The 13,296-nt window shown below is 39.3% G+C and overlaps 1 protein-coding gene across 1 annotated transcript in view; it reads right to left on the bottom strand.

Annotated features, from left to right (window-relative positions):
* LOC134191765 (proprotein convertase subtilisin/kexin type 5-like) overlaps positions 1–13,296 on the bottom strand; it is a 37,430-nt gene that overhangs the window by 20,273 nt on the left and 3,861 nt on the right. Inside the window, exons 6-13 of the mRNA XM_062660387.1 lie at positions 13,163–13,239; positions 12,331–12,416; positions 11,833–12,218; positions 9,572–9,672; positions 9,291–9,512; positions 6,403–7,488; positions 208–436; positions 38–142 (exon numbers count right to left, since the gene is read on the bottom strand). Coding sequence (XP_062516371.1) covers positions 38–142; positions 208–436; positions 6,403–7,488; positions 9,291–9,512; positions 9,572–9,672; positions 11,833–12,218; positions 12,331–12,416; positions 13,163–13,239 — 2,292 coding nt within the window. The remainder of the gene's footprint in view (positions 1–37; positions 143–207; positions 437–6,402; positions 7,489–9,290; positions 9,513–9,571; positions 9,673–11,832; positions 12,219–12,330; positions 12,417–13,162; positions 13,240–13,296) is intronic.

Raw genomic sequence — 13,296 nt, 5'->3', positions numbered from 1 at the left:
CGTTAACCACGTGACTCACAACATGTATGTAGACAACCTGGGGTAGGGCAGCCAGTCTGACTGTGTGATAGTGCGCCGAACGACGTGAACGACGAGGATGATTAGGGCGCTGAAAATGATAGAAAAACTCTAGAGAGCCAACCTAAATTACGAGAAACAGTTTTAGAGCGGCCAATACTAGAGGTGTAACAGCGTAACGAAATTTACATTTCCCAGATTCACAAAACCGCTTCGAGCCGCTAGCCTGTTCGCTTCATCTTGACTTCCATACACTTCTACGGCCCAATCGTTCGTGTACGTAATCTCAGAGACAGAACATACAATCAAGATTGACACAAAGAAAAGTAAGCGACACACTTCCGCCATCTCGCATTTGAGCATGCGCAGAGTTGTGGTCACGCGTACACCCCCACGTTTTGTGTACGTGTACTTGTCACTAACTGATCATGATGATTGAAGTTCGTGCTAATATTGTGCCTTTTCAGCCAATTTCTCTGTTTGGTATCCTACCAAAATGACAGTGACTCGAAATGTTCAAGGGTCACTCTACTCGGGTTTTCAAGTCTGGTGAGAAGTGACCTTAATTATCGCCCAGGATCGTTACTATCATCCGTTTCCAAGTTGTTGGAGCACTTTGTTTTCTGTCCACTGAATTCATTTTTGGAATCTAACTCGCTTATTCCGGAGTCACAGTACATATATATATATATATATATATATATATATATATATATATATATATATATATATATATATATATATATATATACCCAGGATGCTGTGGGAATCCTAGCAGATAACCTCCTAGAAGCAAAGGATAATAGCCGTTGCTCAGGTGTAGTCTTTCTTGACTTGTGTCTGACACTGTGAACTATCAATGTGTCTGCTTAGAAAGTTTGCCAAATGTGGGGTGGTAGGTAATGTTCATATGTGGCTGTCAAAATTATCTATTGGATCATTGGCAGCTTGTCCAAGTTGGAGATGTGAAGTCATTTCGGTCTCGCTGCTTGAGAGGGGTTCTACAAGGTTCAAAACTTGGGCCACTATTATTCAATTTCTACACAAGTGACCTCCCTTTAGATGATTTATGTTCTTCAGTCATTTCATATGCTGATACACAATTTAGCACCGGGATACATGCGTAACATCTTTACTTTCTGAGCATCTCTATGTTCTCGTGTGACTACTATAACAGTAAAAGTCTGTTACTGTCAACACCGAGAACCAACTTTATGAAGAGAACCTTTCACTATAGAGGAAGTCAACTTTGGAACAACTTGCCAGCTATAATTAAAACATACATTACTTTACTGTCCTTCAAAAAAGAACCTTAAAACTCTTTTGCTCGTAAACTAGCTTAGTTTTAGTTTATGTTTGTCAATGTAGTATTTAGTATGTGTTATCTGAGCACTATGGTAGATCAATCTTTTGATTGAATAGTCTCCCTACTAGAACTAAACTAAACTAAACTAATCTAATGACACCTGTCTTTTCTGCATCTGGTGATTCATCATAATGATGTGTTGTCTGTTCTTCAAACTGATATTAACTTGTTTATCTAGCAGCCTGGTTCAGAGACAATTTGATGATGCTAGATGGATAAAAATCTAAATTGGTTCTATTTCAAAAATTTTGTGATACAATTAATTATTGTTCTTTTATCAATTACTGTGGATGACGTTGCTCTCAACCAGTGGACTCTGCAAAATATCTGGGTGTTATTTTTTATCACAATCTGAATTGGTGTTCCCATTTGAGTTTAGTTGTGAAGAAAGTTGCACGAAAATTAGGCGTTTTATATAGGTCATTCAATTTACTAAATGTTCCTGCTCGTGTGGCGTTTGTGCGATCGATTAGTCAACCGGATCTTGACTACTATTCTTCTGTTTTGAATTATGGTGCTGCTGGTATTTCGGCTGGGCTTCAGACAATTGAAAAGCGATGTCACGAGTCCACCATGGTTGTCATGGTAGGGAGCCCATGCACTGGTGATATTTCACCTATCCTTGCAAAATATGGCTTGAGCACCTGCAAGACACGTCATGCTTCCTACTTAGGATATCTAGCTCATCGCAGTTTGTATTCACTGGCTCCCAGCGAAATTTGTGTTTGATTCCAGAAGGCGGACATCAACATGCATCACGTATGGCACGCGACTCTCAGTGTCAGGACTCATCCTCTCACGACCGGCTGCACACTGAGCGCCGTAGACCTTCTTCTATCGGGCCCAGTGTTTTTGGAACTCGCTCCCTTTGTCATTGAGAACTATTTCAAATAGAGTAGTGTTTAGATATCGTCTACACTATACCTGTACGCTTCATTAGATTTAGTGTAACTAGTAGTGTAAATAGTTTTTTAAGCACTGTTCCCAGAAGATCGGTTACTATGTCGAGGGATTCCTGTCATAAAATAAAGTCTTATTCATTCATTCATTCATATATAATTGAGAGATATTGTCATCACAACAGATAAATGTCTAAAATAAACTAACCAGGGCCAAGGTCCCCTACTACGATTTAGCTAAAACCAAAAAACCGTCCAGCTGGCAGGCAAACAGTTTCCTGGCCAATTGATGCTTTGCCCACAATGCTGAGGATCTTGTTGTGTATCATCTGTGCATTTTCTTTCTGGAGACAGACAGCTAACCGGATGGACCAATCCCTCTTAAAGTGGCTGGAAGAAACGTTTGAGACAGATGGTGCCAGCAATAAAGCTTCTTTTAGTGTCTCTTCAGCTCCTTCCCCCCATTCATTCATTCATTCATACACACACACACACACACACACACACACACACACACACACACACACACACACACACACACACACACACACACACACACACACACACACACACACACACACACACACACACACACACACACACATATATATATATATATATATATATATATATATATATATATTTGAGAGATATTGCCATCACAACAGATAAATGTCTAAAATGAACTAACCAGGGCCAAGAGCCCCTACTACGATTTAGCTATTCATTTTTCAAATCACAACAGATTCATTCATTCATTCATAGTGCTACCCCTTCTGGCAGAAGTTTACCCCTATAAATACTTTGCCTCTCTCTTGGATGCCTCTGCTAACAGCATCTAGGTCACAATCTATCCTGGAGTTTGGGTTGAAGAAAATGATGCTGATTTATGGTTATTAATTATACTGCGGCTATATCTGGTGGTAAGTTTAATTAATTAATCGACTTAATTAATTAGACAGTTGCATCATGTTGACACAATTGAGTGAAGTTCAGGCCCACCTCCTGATTTGCATGTGATCAAATGAGCTGTGTGAGTAGATCTAGGCCTTTGCTACAATCATAGTATCTACTACTCGACACTGGAATCTCACACCCTAACCTAATCTGTCCATTTCTTTGTCTATTCGTCTGTCTGCTTGCCTGTTTGTTGGTCTTCCTGTCTGTGTGTCAGTCAGGTTGTAATTTTAAACTTGTGCTGAGGTGCATCTATAATTAAATGCTTGACAAAAATGGACCTTATCTAACTAATTAAAGTTGTAACTTGAAGGACAAAATGCTCTTTCTAGCTAATACTATTTTCAAGGAATGAAGCCACAACATACATGGCTGTATAGCAACAAGAATAACCTGGTCAGTCGTAGTTTGAATTAGTGGCATACACAGGTGGGAAGCAAACTGTTGAACATTACATTGTATTGTGTGGTATATCTGAGCAGCTAAGAGAATGCCAACACATGATGTTAGGTGATGGACAAAATGATCAGTGTGGATTTTTTAGTTTTATTTCTACAATCTTCACGACTAATGAATTTTTTAAATATTACGTTATTTTACTTAAATATATAATTGTTAATTAGCGTTAATTAGTCTTGTTTGTGATGCTGATATCGTGTTGCATTTTGCGGTGATCGAACCTGGGTTATGCCCTATAGCTAGTTGTCTCAATTGTTCTAGCCTGTGCATGCATGACATCATGCAGGCTATCTCCTGCATGGAGAAACCAAGAGATGTATGAGCCATTTCTTGTAAGATAATTACACTAGAGTTTATTATAACTAAAGAAACACAGTTCATATTTTTACATCAATCATGAGACCATACCGATAGTGACACTGTTCCAATCTAGTTATATACTTGCATGACCTAAACTGCTCATCTAGAATTAAATCTACAAAGAGGCTTCAAGCCATCAAAATGGCCTTTGCCAAAGGGTTGTGTTTTCTTCTGGGCTGGTTTGTTTGTTGGTTATTTTATTTGTGGCCGGGATTACTCAATTGAGACATGTGGATGGATTTTGATGAAATTTGGTGGGATGGTAGAACTATGACAGAGGAACAATCGATTAGTTTAGAACTTTTTTTTTGTAATTAATCCGGATCTCCTCTCTGCTTAAAACATTTTGACAAGAAAGTGAGATGAATCCCAATTTCGCTTTTGCACACCCCTACAGTACATATCTCCATGCAATTAATTAGACTGATTGTGTACATGCTAAGGTGAAGACCAGACACAAAAGCCTTTCCGCAATTGCCATGGAAATAACTGCTTTTGTTAGGAAGAAACTGAGATGCCTTGGCAGAGGATTATGTACTCCAAATGCTTGCTGTCAATAGTTTTATGGTTCAGTTGCATGTATTATGTCAACAAAATCTTTCTTTGGTTTTTATGAAGAGTATACAAAATAGAAACGTTTGCGCACATGATGTACTTTATTTTATTTTCACGTTACTGATAGCGTCCCTTCACTGTTACATATACATGAGGACTTGTAACGGGGTATGCGCGTCAACTCGGTTTCAGAATGTTGTGTACATGTGAACGTGGACGAAGTTGTGCTGAGCAGTGCTGACCTGGCCAGGATGGCATGGTCTCCTTGCACCGTGTGATCAAGCAGGGTAACAGACAGCCAATGCTTAGTACCTACAAATGGCGCGTATGCACACCTCCTACATACGGTTCTTGCTGTCAACGCTATACAATACAGTACAAATAACTAGAGAAGTACATTACAGTGCTAACAGTGCTAAACCCTCGGCCGGTTTATGTAATCACATATCTCGTCACGTGATAATGTTTTGAGGTTTTAGCCCAGCTTTTTAGGGGTGTACTGTACGGTAGTGGTGATGGAAGCGCATCCGGGGCTGCAATCCACACTGCATCTGGGAGAGGCTAGAATCCAGCACCTTCGCTCTCTAGCTAGACGCCTGGTTGTTGTTGGGAAAACAGACACGTGCAAATGTAGACTAGGCGTTGTTTCTATGTGCTAAACCCTTATGTAAAGAAAGGAATAGACAACATGCATGTACAGGATGGACACTTGGGGGGAGAGGCACAAATTCTCGTAGCACAAATTGTCGTAGCACAGCTACCAAACGAGATGGAGCCTTATGATGACATCACGTTCGTCTATTGGTCGGTATGACACCACTTTTCGTCTATTGGTCGGAATAGCTTCATTTGCATCTGTGCTAATCGAGTATAAATACTGTCGTACGGTCGGTCGCACGTCAGACTACTATACCCTAGCCCGGATATCCAGGCCTCGGGTAATTACACGATTTACAGTTGCACAGCTACACAAAACATAAGACAGCTCTTGGTTTTGATCCACAGCTATAGCACGTGCACGTTTAGCACATGATGAATGCTAGTGTGTGTGCAAAAATTAAAGCACACCAACTAGTTGGCACCACTCGCTTTCACTCTAGCTTGTGTCAGCTTGGCTCTGTATGTGTGCTCATGTGAATGTACTATAACAGACGATGCCTCTAGCCAAAGAGTGATGGTTACTGAACAGCATCTTGGCCTTAGATATTTTTGTGTCATCACTGAGAAACATGTGCTTAGTGCGTATCCCAGAAGATATACTGGTGGCACTACACGTACAACCTTTCTATTTTCACAAACTACTGTGCTAAATCTTGATTATTAGTCTTAGTGTACATCAAGCTTTCATTAATGATTTCGTTTAAATCTGTTAATTTTTCTTTCTAACATATTGCTAGCTCATACCTTTCGTTGTTATTTATTATATGTTCAGCTGGGTTAAACTAGACAAGTAGATCTGAACACACACAGTTTAATAAAGACAGTGGTTATGAGCAGCATCATGTTGAAAAGACATATCAACATGTAGATAAGTCTTGGTGGTCTATCATGTTATTTGGTGGCATTGGCTATATTTAAACTATGACAAAGATCACAGCAAGTGATTGTAACATCTTGAATTACTTTATAACATTGGGAAACCAAGAAAACAGAGTCAGTAATCAATCACCATGTATCTAACCTGCACTACTAGTAATGCACTCGGTGTCTTAGATATCTATGTACACTGAAGTAATTCCAGTGACAGCACCACCTTCTTACAGAAGGCAGATAATCAAATATAGCTACAAAATTACCATAGGCACACAGAGGATCAACAAGCCAACAAAACTGCTTAAAAATGCTCTGAGAGCAATCAAACTTAACATAAAGGAGGAACAGGAGGAGGAGGAAGACGAACAAGGAGAAGCAACGGATTGATAGTAGCCATCAGAACTGTGACCTAAACACTGGCCTGTAGTTTCTTCAAGAAGCATTCCTTTGTGACAAACCTTGCAGTCTGTTGCATAGGCACCATCACATGTCAGACAGCTTTTGTGACATGGAACACATTGTTTGCTGCTTGTTTCTGCAAACATGCCATCTGGACATTGTGAAGTGCATGCTGATCCATGGAGCACATGTCCTTCTTTGCAATGTGTACAGTCACTAGCACTTGCTCCCACACATTCAGAGCATGTTGAATGACAATGACTACAATTAATCTGCTGACCATTAGATGACTGAAAAGACCCAGGAGCACAGCCACTGAGACACTTTCCTTCAGACAGAGTTTTCCCTTGTACACATGTGAGGCAATCACTGTCCATAGGACCACGACAAGAAGAGCATGTTTCATGACACACAAGACACTGTTTCATTTTTCTGTCCCCATACAGTTTATCTGGACAACTTGTAACACATGTGACCTTCCCATCATCACCTCGAAGACCAAAACACTGGCTACAGTTAGTTGAAGTAGGTCCTCTACAACCATTTGTTTCATCACACTCACTAGCACAATGAACAGGATGAGCTTGAGGTGGATCCTTAGTTCCATGAAGAACCAAGTCCCATTTCACCAATACAACATGACTGTAGTGGCTACTTGCTTCAACTTCAAACGTCCATTCTCCAACTGGGTATTCCTCCCAACAGTGAGTGGTCATGAAAGGCCACCCAGAAAATCCTTCGCTTGATGCGTCACTGTTTCTGAAGTGTAATAGCTGTGACTTAGTGCCTTTAGGTGAAGTCAGAAATAAGGCAACAGATCCTCTGCGGTTTGATTTCAACGTGACACGAGCTTGAACATGCTCAAGATAATTCACTTCCTTTGCAGTTCCTTTACATCCATCAGTAGTCATTCGTAACACTAAACGGTTGCCTAACACTGTCCTACAATACACAAACATCCATCCGTAAACACACAGAGTATACAATGTACTTTCCCGTCCTCACTGTCCGTAAGGCGGGGAGACATCTCCCGCCTTACAGATAACGAGAGGGGAGCAGCATCTGCATATGTTGTTCTCAATCCAATCTCAACCACACTTGACTTGTGAGTCATGACTCTAGTATTTTCGCAAAAATTAAGCAGATCACTTTCTTATTAAGAATCAGAAATTTTCAAGCAAGCAAACTTAAAATGTAGCTAGCACACTGTGCACCTATACACAACCAATAATAATATTAATTATACGAACCCAAACACTAAAGTACTCAGTATTGCTCTGTCAATTAAAATGACAGACACCTAAGCTTTCATGCCAAAATGAATAAAAACGTGCATGCTACACGTACAAGATGTCAAATGTCAACGTTTCCTGTACAGACATAATCTGCCTGCAGAGCATTAGTTCTGGAGTTGCAATAGACTACTCCAACCTATCCCAATCAAACTAGAGATTAACTTAACTAGATTTAGACCCACCCCATACTACACACAATATTACTAGATACGACATACCTTTTGCAATTGACTTTTACAGATGCACAAACACCTGATGTCTGGCACTGGTAGGAACCAAATATGGTAAAGAGTGGTAAACATATCACGCACAATATGCGTGTATGCCCTACCCTTGGGAGCCCCAGGGCAACAGGACCACATCGCACCTACGCCACACTCGATCCCCTTTGTCTATCGGACTGCAATGTTCCAAAAGCAAACCTGCAGCATTGCCCATTCAAGTGTAACTCAGCACACAACTTCACAGGTGGTTGGCATGTTGTGGGCTAGCCCATTCTGTAACATCCATATGGTTCCTACCAACATGCTCCTAACGTCCTGTATCTGAACATAGGTCAATTGCATTACAAGAACAGCACACTAACATCAGCAAGAATCTCAAATGACAACCCAAACCTATTACCAAGTATGTGAGTGCCAGTACACTATAAAGTACTAAATTTATGGTATGCATATATCTATTACTTAAGAACACATATGACAGTGCCTGCAGCGAGCTAAACTTGATGTACAGCAAGTCAACAGAAGTTTTGAAACAAGACAAAATGCTTGTAATACCCAGAGCAGACCTTACCTTAGATTCTTCTAACCTCTTTCAAAGAATTAAATGTTCCGCTACTATAAGCTGCACATCAGATCAGGTGCACAAAATATATATTGATATTTAGTAACTCACACAGTTGAGTTCAAAATGTTTACTGCTCGCACACCATTGTAAAAGGTTACATCAACGGTTTCATTTAGTAATCACAATGCATTTTCTTCTAGTTAGAGAAAAACGAGAAATGTTGACCTAGCCTAGCTATGCAATACAATAGAACTAAATTCCATCAAAACACATTAAAGATACACAGATAACCTCCAAGTTCTGCTGTTGCCATCTTACCAATAAACCTAAACATATAACTGAGACACATCACACTAAATATAACTGAAATGTGTGGAAGTAACAATACATAAAATCAGTTAAGAACTCTTGGTACACCAGATCTTCTAATGTTATTATTTTACTTGTGGAATAGCACATTACGAAAGCATGGCAGTTTCATAACCCTACAATTTTCATGGTTGTCTACATAGGATCAAACTTCTGCGTGCATTTTAATCACTCATAAAATACCAGTCAACTACAGTATATAATATTTACATAATTAAGGTTTGTTTTGCAGTATATTACACAATTACCAAAGTCATGTGCTGTTTGCAGATAAGGAACCTGATGACTTACTTGGAAATCATTCCAGATGTTTTTTCACAGATATGCTTCTCTGGAACTGTCACCCATACTCTAGCCAAGTTGACCAACTTCAGAGCATCAATAACGCCATAGCCATACTTGTGATTGACCTTTCGACCAACTGCATTTGTCACCCAGTCGGGGTCCTTATGATCAGTGACATTGCATGATCGAATAACAATGTGCTGTGCATCTCTCCATGAAAGCTTAGGGCTGAAGTGAAACATGCTATATAGCATGAGATCATTAGCACTAACAACATATGCCCTTACTTCACTTCAAGAGCCAATGCCATAATACCACCAGCTAGTGGAGCTGAAGCCGATGTTCCAGTATGAGAATCAGTACATCCATGATCAAGATCAGTTGACGACTAGTCAGCAACAAACATCATCAAAGGCATACCTACAAAGTGCCACTTACAAAGCACCATTGTGTGCCAAAGTTTTATCTTTCCAAACTGTCTGTCTGCACTGCTGCCTATGTGTCACTCTGTCTGTCTACCTGGCTATTTGATGAAATGGCTTACAGCCATGCTGTGTCAAACAAACAAATAAAACAAACAAAATCATTTAATGGACTACAATGCCTACTTCAAGTGTTACAAATATTATTATAACTAAACTGACTGCACCGTAGATAAACAATGACATTGATAAAATGTGTGTGCCACTTAACATAGTCTCAGCCAAAATTGTATTTGTTTCAATACAATATTAAATACTATATAAGATGAACTATTGCAGTTGATAAATTAACAATTTTATGAGTCGCCACCAATATAAAATCTGGCAACATTTTTCCTGTAGAAAATCAATGTGATGTGATTAACCTGTGCTAGCTATTACGGTGATGTACAGGTACCTCAAGAAGATCAGCCCAGACTAACTCAGACTTACCTTCTACCCTAACAGCAGTTATACCCTATCAACAGGGATGTAAACAACAGTACAGCGGTGATGACGAGGAAGCTTTTAAATAAACCATAAAAATGAAAAATCATCAAATACAACAGCCATTGGGAAACAACAGTCTGAGTGAGAAGAATTATGCTGTTGGAAACAAGCCTACATGTGCTTCTCACCACTTTCTCAAGTTCTGAATATGGTGCTACAAAAGTAAATGATAAATATCAATATTCCAGAATAGGAAATTGCCAAATAAATCAGCCAATATACTTTTTCAAGAAAATACCAAACTCAGTTCCTTCCAAACTTTCATCTTATATGGTATGTGCTTGCCACTGGATAGTGTAACCTCTTCAGGGGCACAGATACACACTCAGTCAGAGGGGTTTCCAAATAATAATTGTATATACCCACTGACCACGCAATCACACCTATCATTATGAGTACATACAGTTAAATCAAGAATCTGACAGTATGCTTAACGGGACACTATGAAAACAATTCTGCTTTTTTCGATTTTCAAATTTATTGCTCTACCTGTGACAACCTGTGAGTTCACTGGCAATGCTCTACCCTCCAAATGGTTAGTAAATACAGCAGCATTTCCGTTGAAGAAATATGGCTAACTTGATAGGCATGTTCTTTTAAAGTCTGGAAAGTCCTGGTGAAATTATGTAATGCCAAGGTCAAATTAGTTAACTGACCTCTCGATTGCTCAGAAAGAGAAACGAGTACACAAGGCACACAGAATCCTCCATTCAGCAACAGAGAGTAGGACAGCCAACTGGAGAACTCTAGCCAAATAGACTGAAAAGCTCTAGATTCCTCATACTCTTCCTGAGATAGAGAGTGATAGCTGCTGTCAGGGCGAAAAGCCTTCATAAGCACACTATACTTATCTTCATCCAACATAGCATTTTTTGGTAGAAATCAGCCACATCAATGGCCCCAAATGAGGATGCCGGAATTAAGACAATGAGATAGAAAATAGAAGGCATTTTCAGTCACACCTGTGTAATTTCTGCCATCACCGTCACATTTTGATACCTTCAGTTACAAAGAACATTCAATGCCGAACGCAGTAAGCCTTCAATGCTTCTTTCTGAAAGCCATCAGATGACTTTTAACTTAACTTATGTAGCCAAAAAATTATCGGATACGCCTACGTAGACCCCTGCTCTTCAGCTAACAGTTCTCCTTGTGCTGTTCAATGGCAGAAACGTGTTCTCGTCAATGCCTTCTCTGTTGTTCGTTATTCTTTGTCCTCCATTTATACATACAAAAGACACACTACATGCATGCACAGTTGTAAACTTCCACTAACACAGCATAAAATGACACCAGTATTTGCAGCCACACCACAGGTAGACATGCAGCATGCCACTGTCACCATTTCACCAAAGGAACTGGCTAGATTTCCTAATTTGTTATCTGATTAGATTTGATGACAGAGCTGCTTATGTTACTCTAGCAGACTGCAATTAGACAGAATCAGTGACAATTAGTAACAACCCTACAAAGACACTCAATTCACAGTGTAAAGCTACCCGAATCATTTAAGAAGGCATTGCACTACTATGATATAGAAGTCAGCACATCCACCTTAAATACCTGTGTCCACTTACAATCTTTTTCTCTGGATATGATCCACTGCTATATGTTGTAGCCAATGTCGATGAACATTGCTCCAAATACCAAGGTTTCTGTCCATGATCTGTAGCTGAACTAATTGACAATGTGTATATACTGTTTGTATAACCATCACAGTTGCAGCAATCTCCTGATCGACCACCATTTCCAGATGCCCACATGAAGATAGAACCAAGTCCACCTCGTCCCTTAGTTACACCATCTTCAAATGCTCTACGAGCTAAGCGAGCAGGACCATCAACAGTCCTCCCATCATCATCAGGACCCCAGCTACTGCTGTATATGTGAATATGCTGTTGATTAAACCCAAGAGACCTGCCCTCAACAATGTCTGTCACATCTCCATCCAACATGCGAACCCCTACATGTTCAATAGAAATCATGTTAAATACATGTACGCACAGATACTGATACTTCATGCGACAAGAATACTCTTTTAGAACTTCATACAATTATTAGGTTAGTTTGCCTACCTCCAATCTTTGCATTGAATGACACCCCAGTAACACAAATTTTATTCTTTTGAGCAGACACTTCTCCTGCACAACGAGTGCCATGTCTACACATCATTTCATTATTAACTAGCTGATTAGCCCGTTCTTTGCCCAAGCAAATTAATTAGATTAATTAATACAAATTTCTGCCTTGGCCTAGACATCCGGTTATTCAGTGGGAATAACACAAAATTCTGTATAGCTTGTTCCCCTTATGTGTGGTGAAATCACATCTACAGTCACAGCAGCTATTCTTACATTCCCATTGCCCGACATCACTTCAAAGGTTTTGCTGCTATTGCCAGCTAATTTGCCTGTTCTTTTCCGATCAAAAAAATTAACCCAAATTTCCACCAATAAGCGGTAATTGTAGCCAGTTGTTTGTCTGGGCAAACAAGTTAAGTTAATTAACACACTCCCATGTGGTTAATTTCCTGTTTTTTATACAGTAAATTAGTACCAATAGGGTGGAGGTGACACAAACTCCAGGATAATTTGTTCCCTATTTCAGCGGTCCCTTTAAACGTCATCACTTAGAACATAACAGGTGTATAGATCACAGACAGACTTAAAACAAGAATTTATGACGCTAAATCACCAATAAGAGCATTCTCACTAATACGGTCAGGTCTCGACGTGATTGATGCTGCAAACAGACAGACAGATCAGCCTTATACACGTATATATATATATATATATATATATATATATATATATATATATATATATATATATATATATATATATATAAAGAAAAATAACGCAAAACATTATTACAAAAGCAAGCAGCTACTGGCTGTCTAACACCAACCTGTTCTCATTATTATATGTTGGTTTTGGCTGTGGATCATCATCGTTACCATTAAAATCATAACTGGCAGCAGGATCCTAAATGAAACCACATAAATTCAAATATTTAAATATAAGTAAAGTTAACACTATGTA

This window comes from Corticium candelabrum, chromosome 16 (assembly GCF_963422355.1).
Source record: "Corticium candelabrum chromosome 16, ooCorCand1.1, whole genome shotgun sequence".
Classification (NCBI taxonomy): Eukaryota; Metazoa; Porifera; class Homoscleromorpha; order Homosclerophorida; family Plakinidae; genus Corticium; species Corticium candelabrum.
The sequence above is the reverse complement of the archived record's forward strand: the minus strand, read 5'-3'. Positions and strand labels throughout refer to the sequence as shown.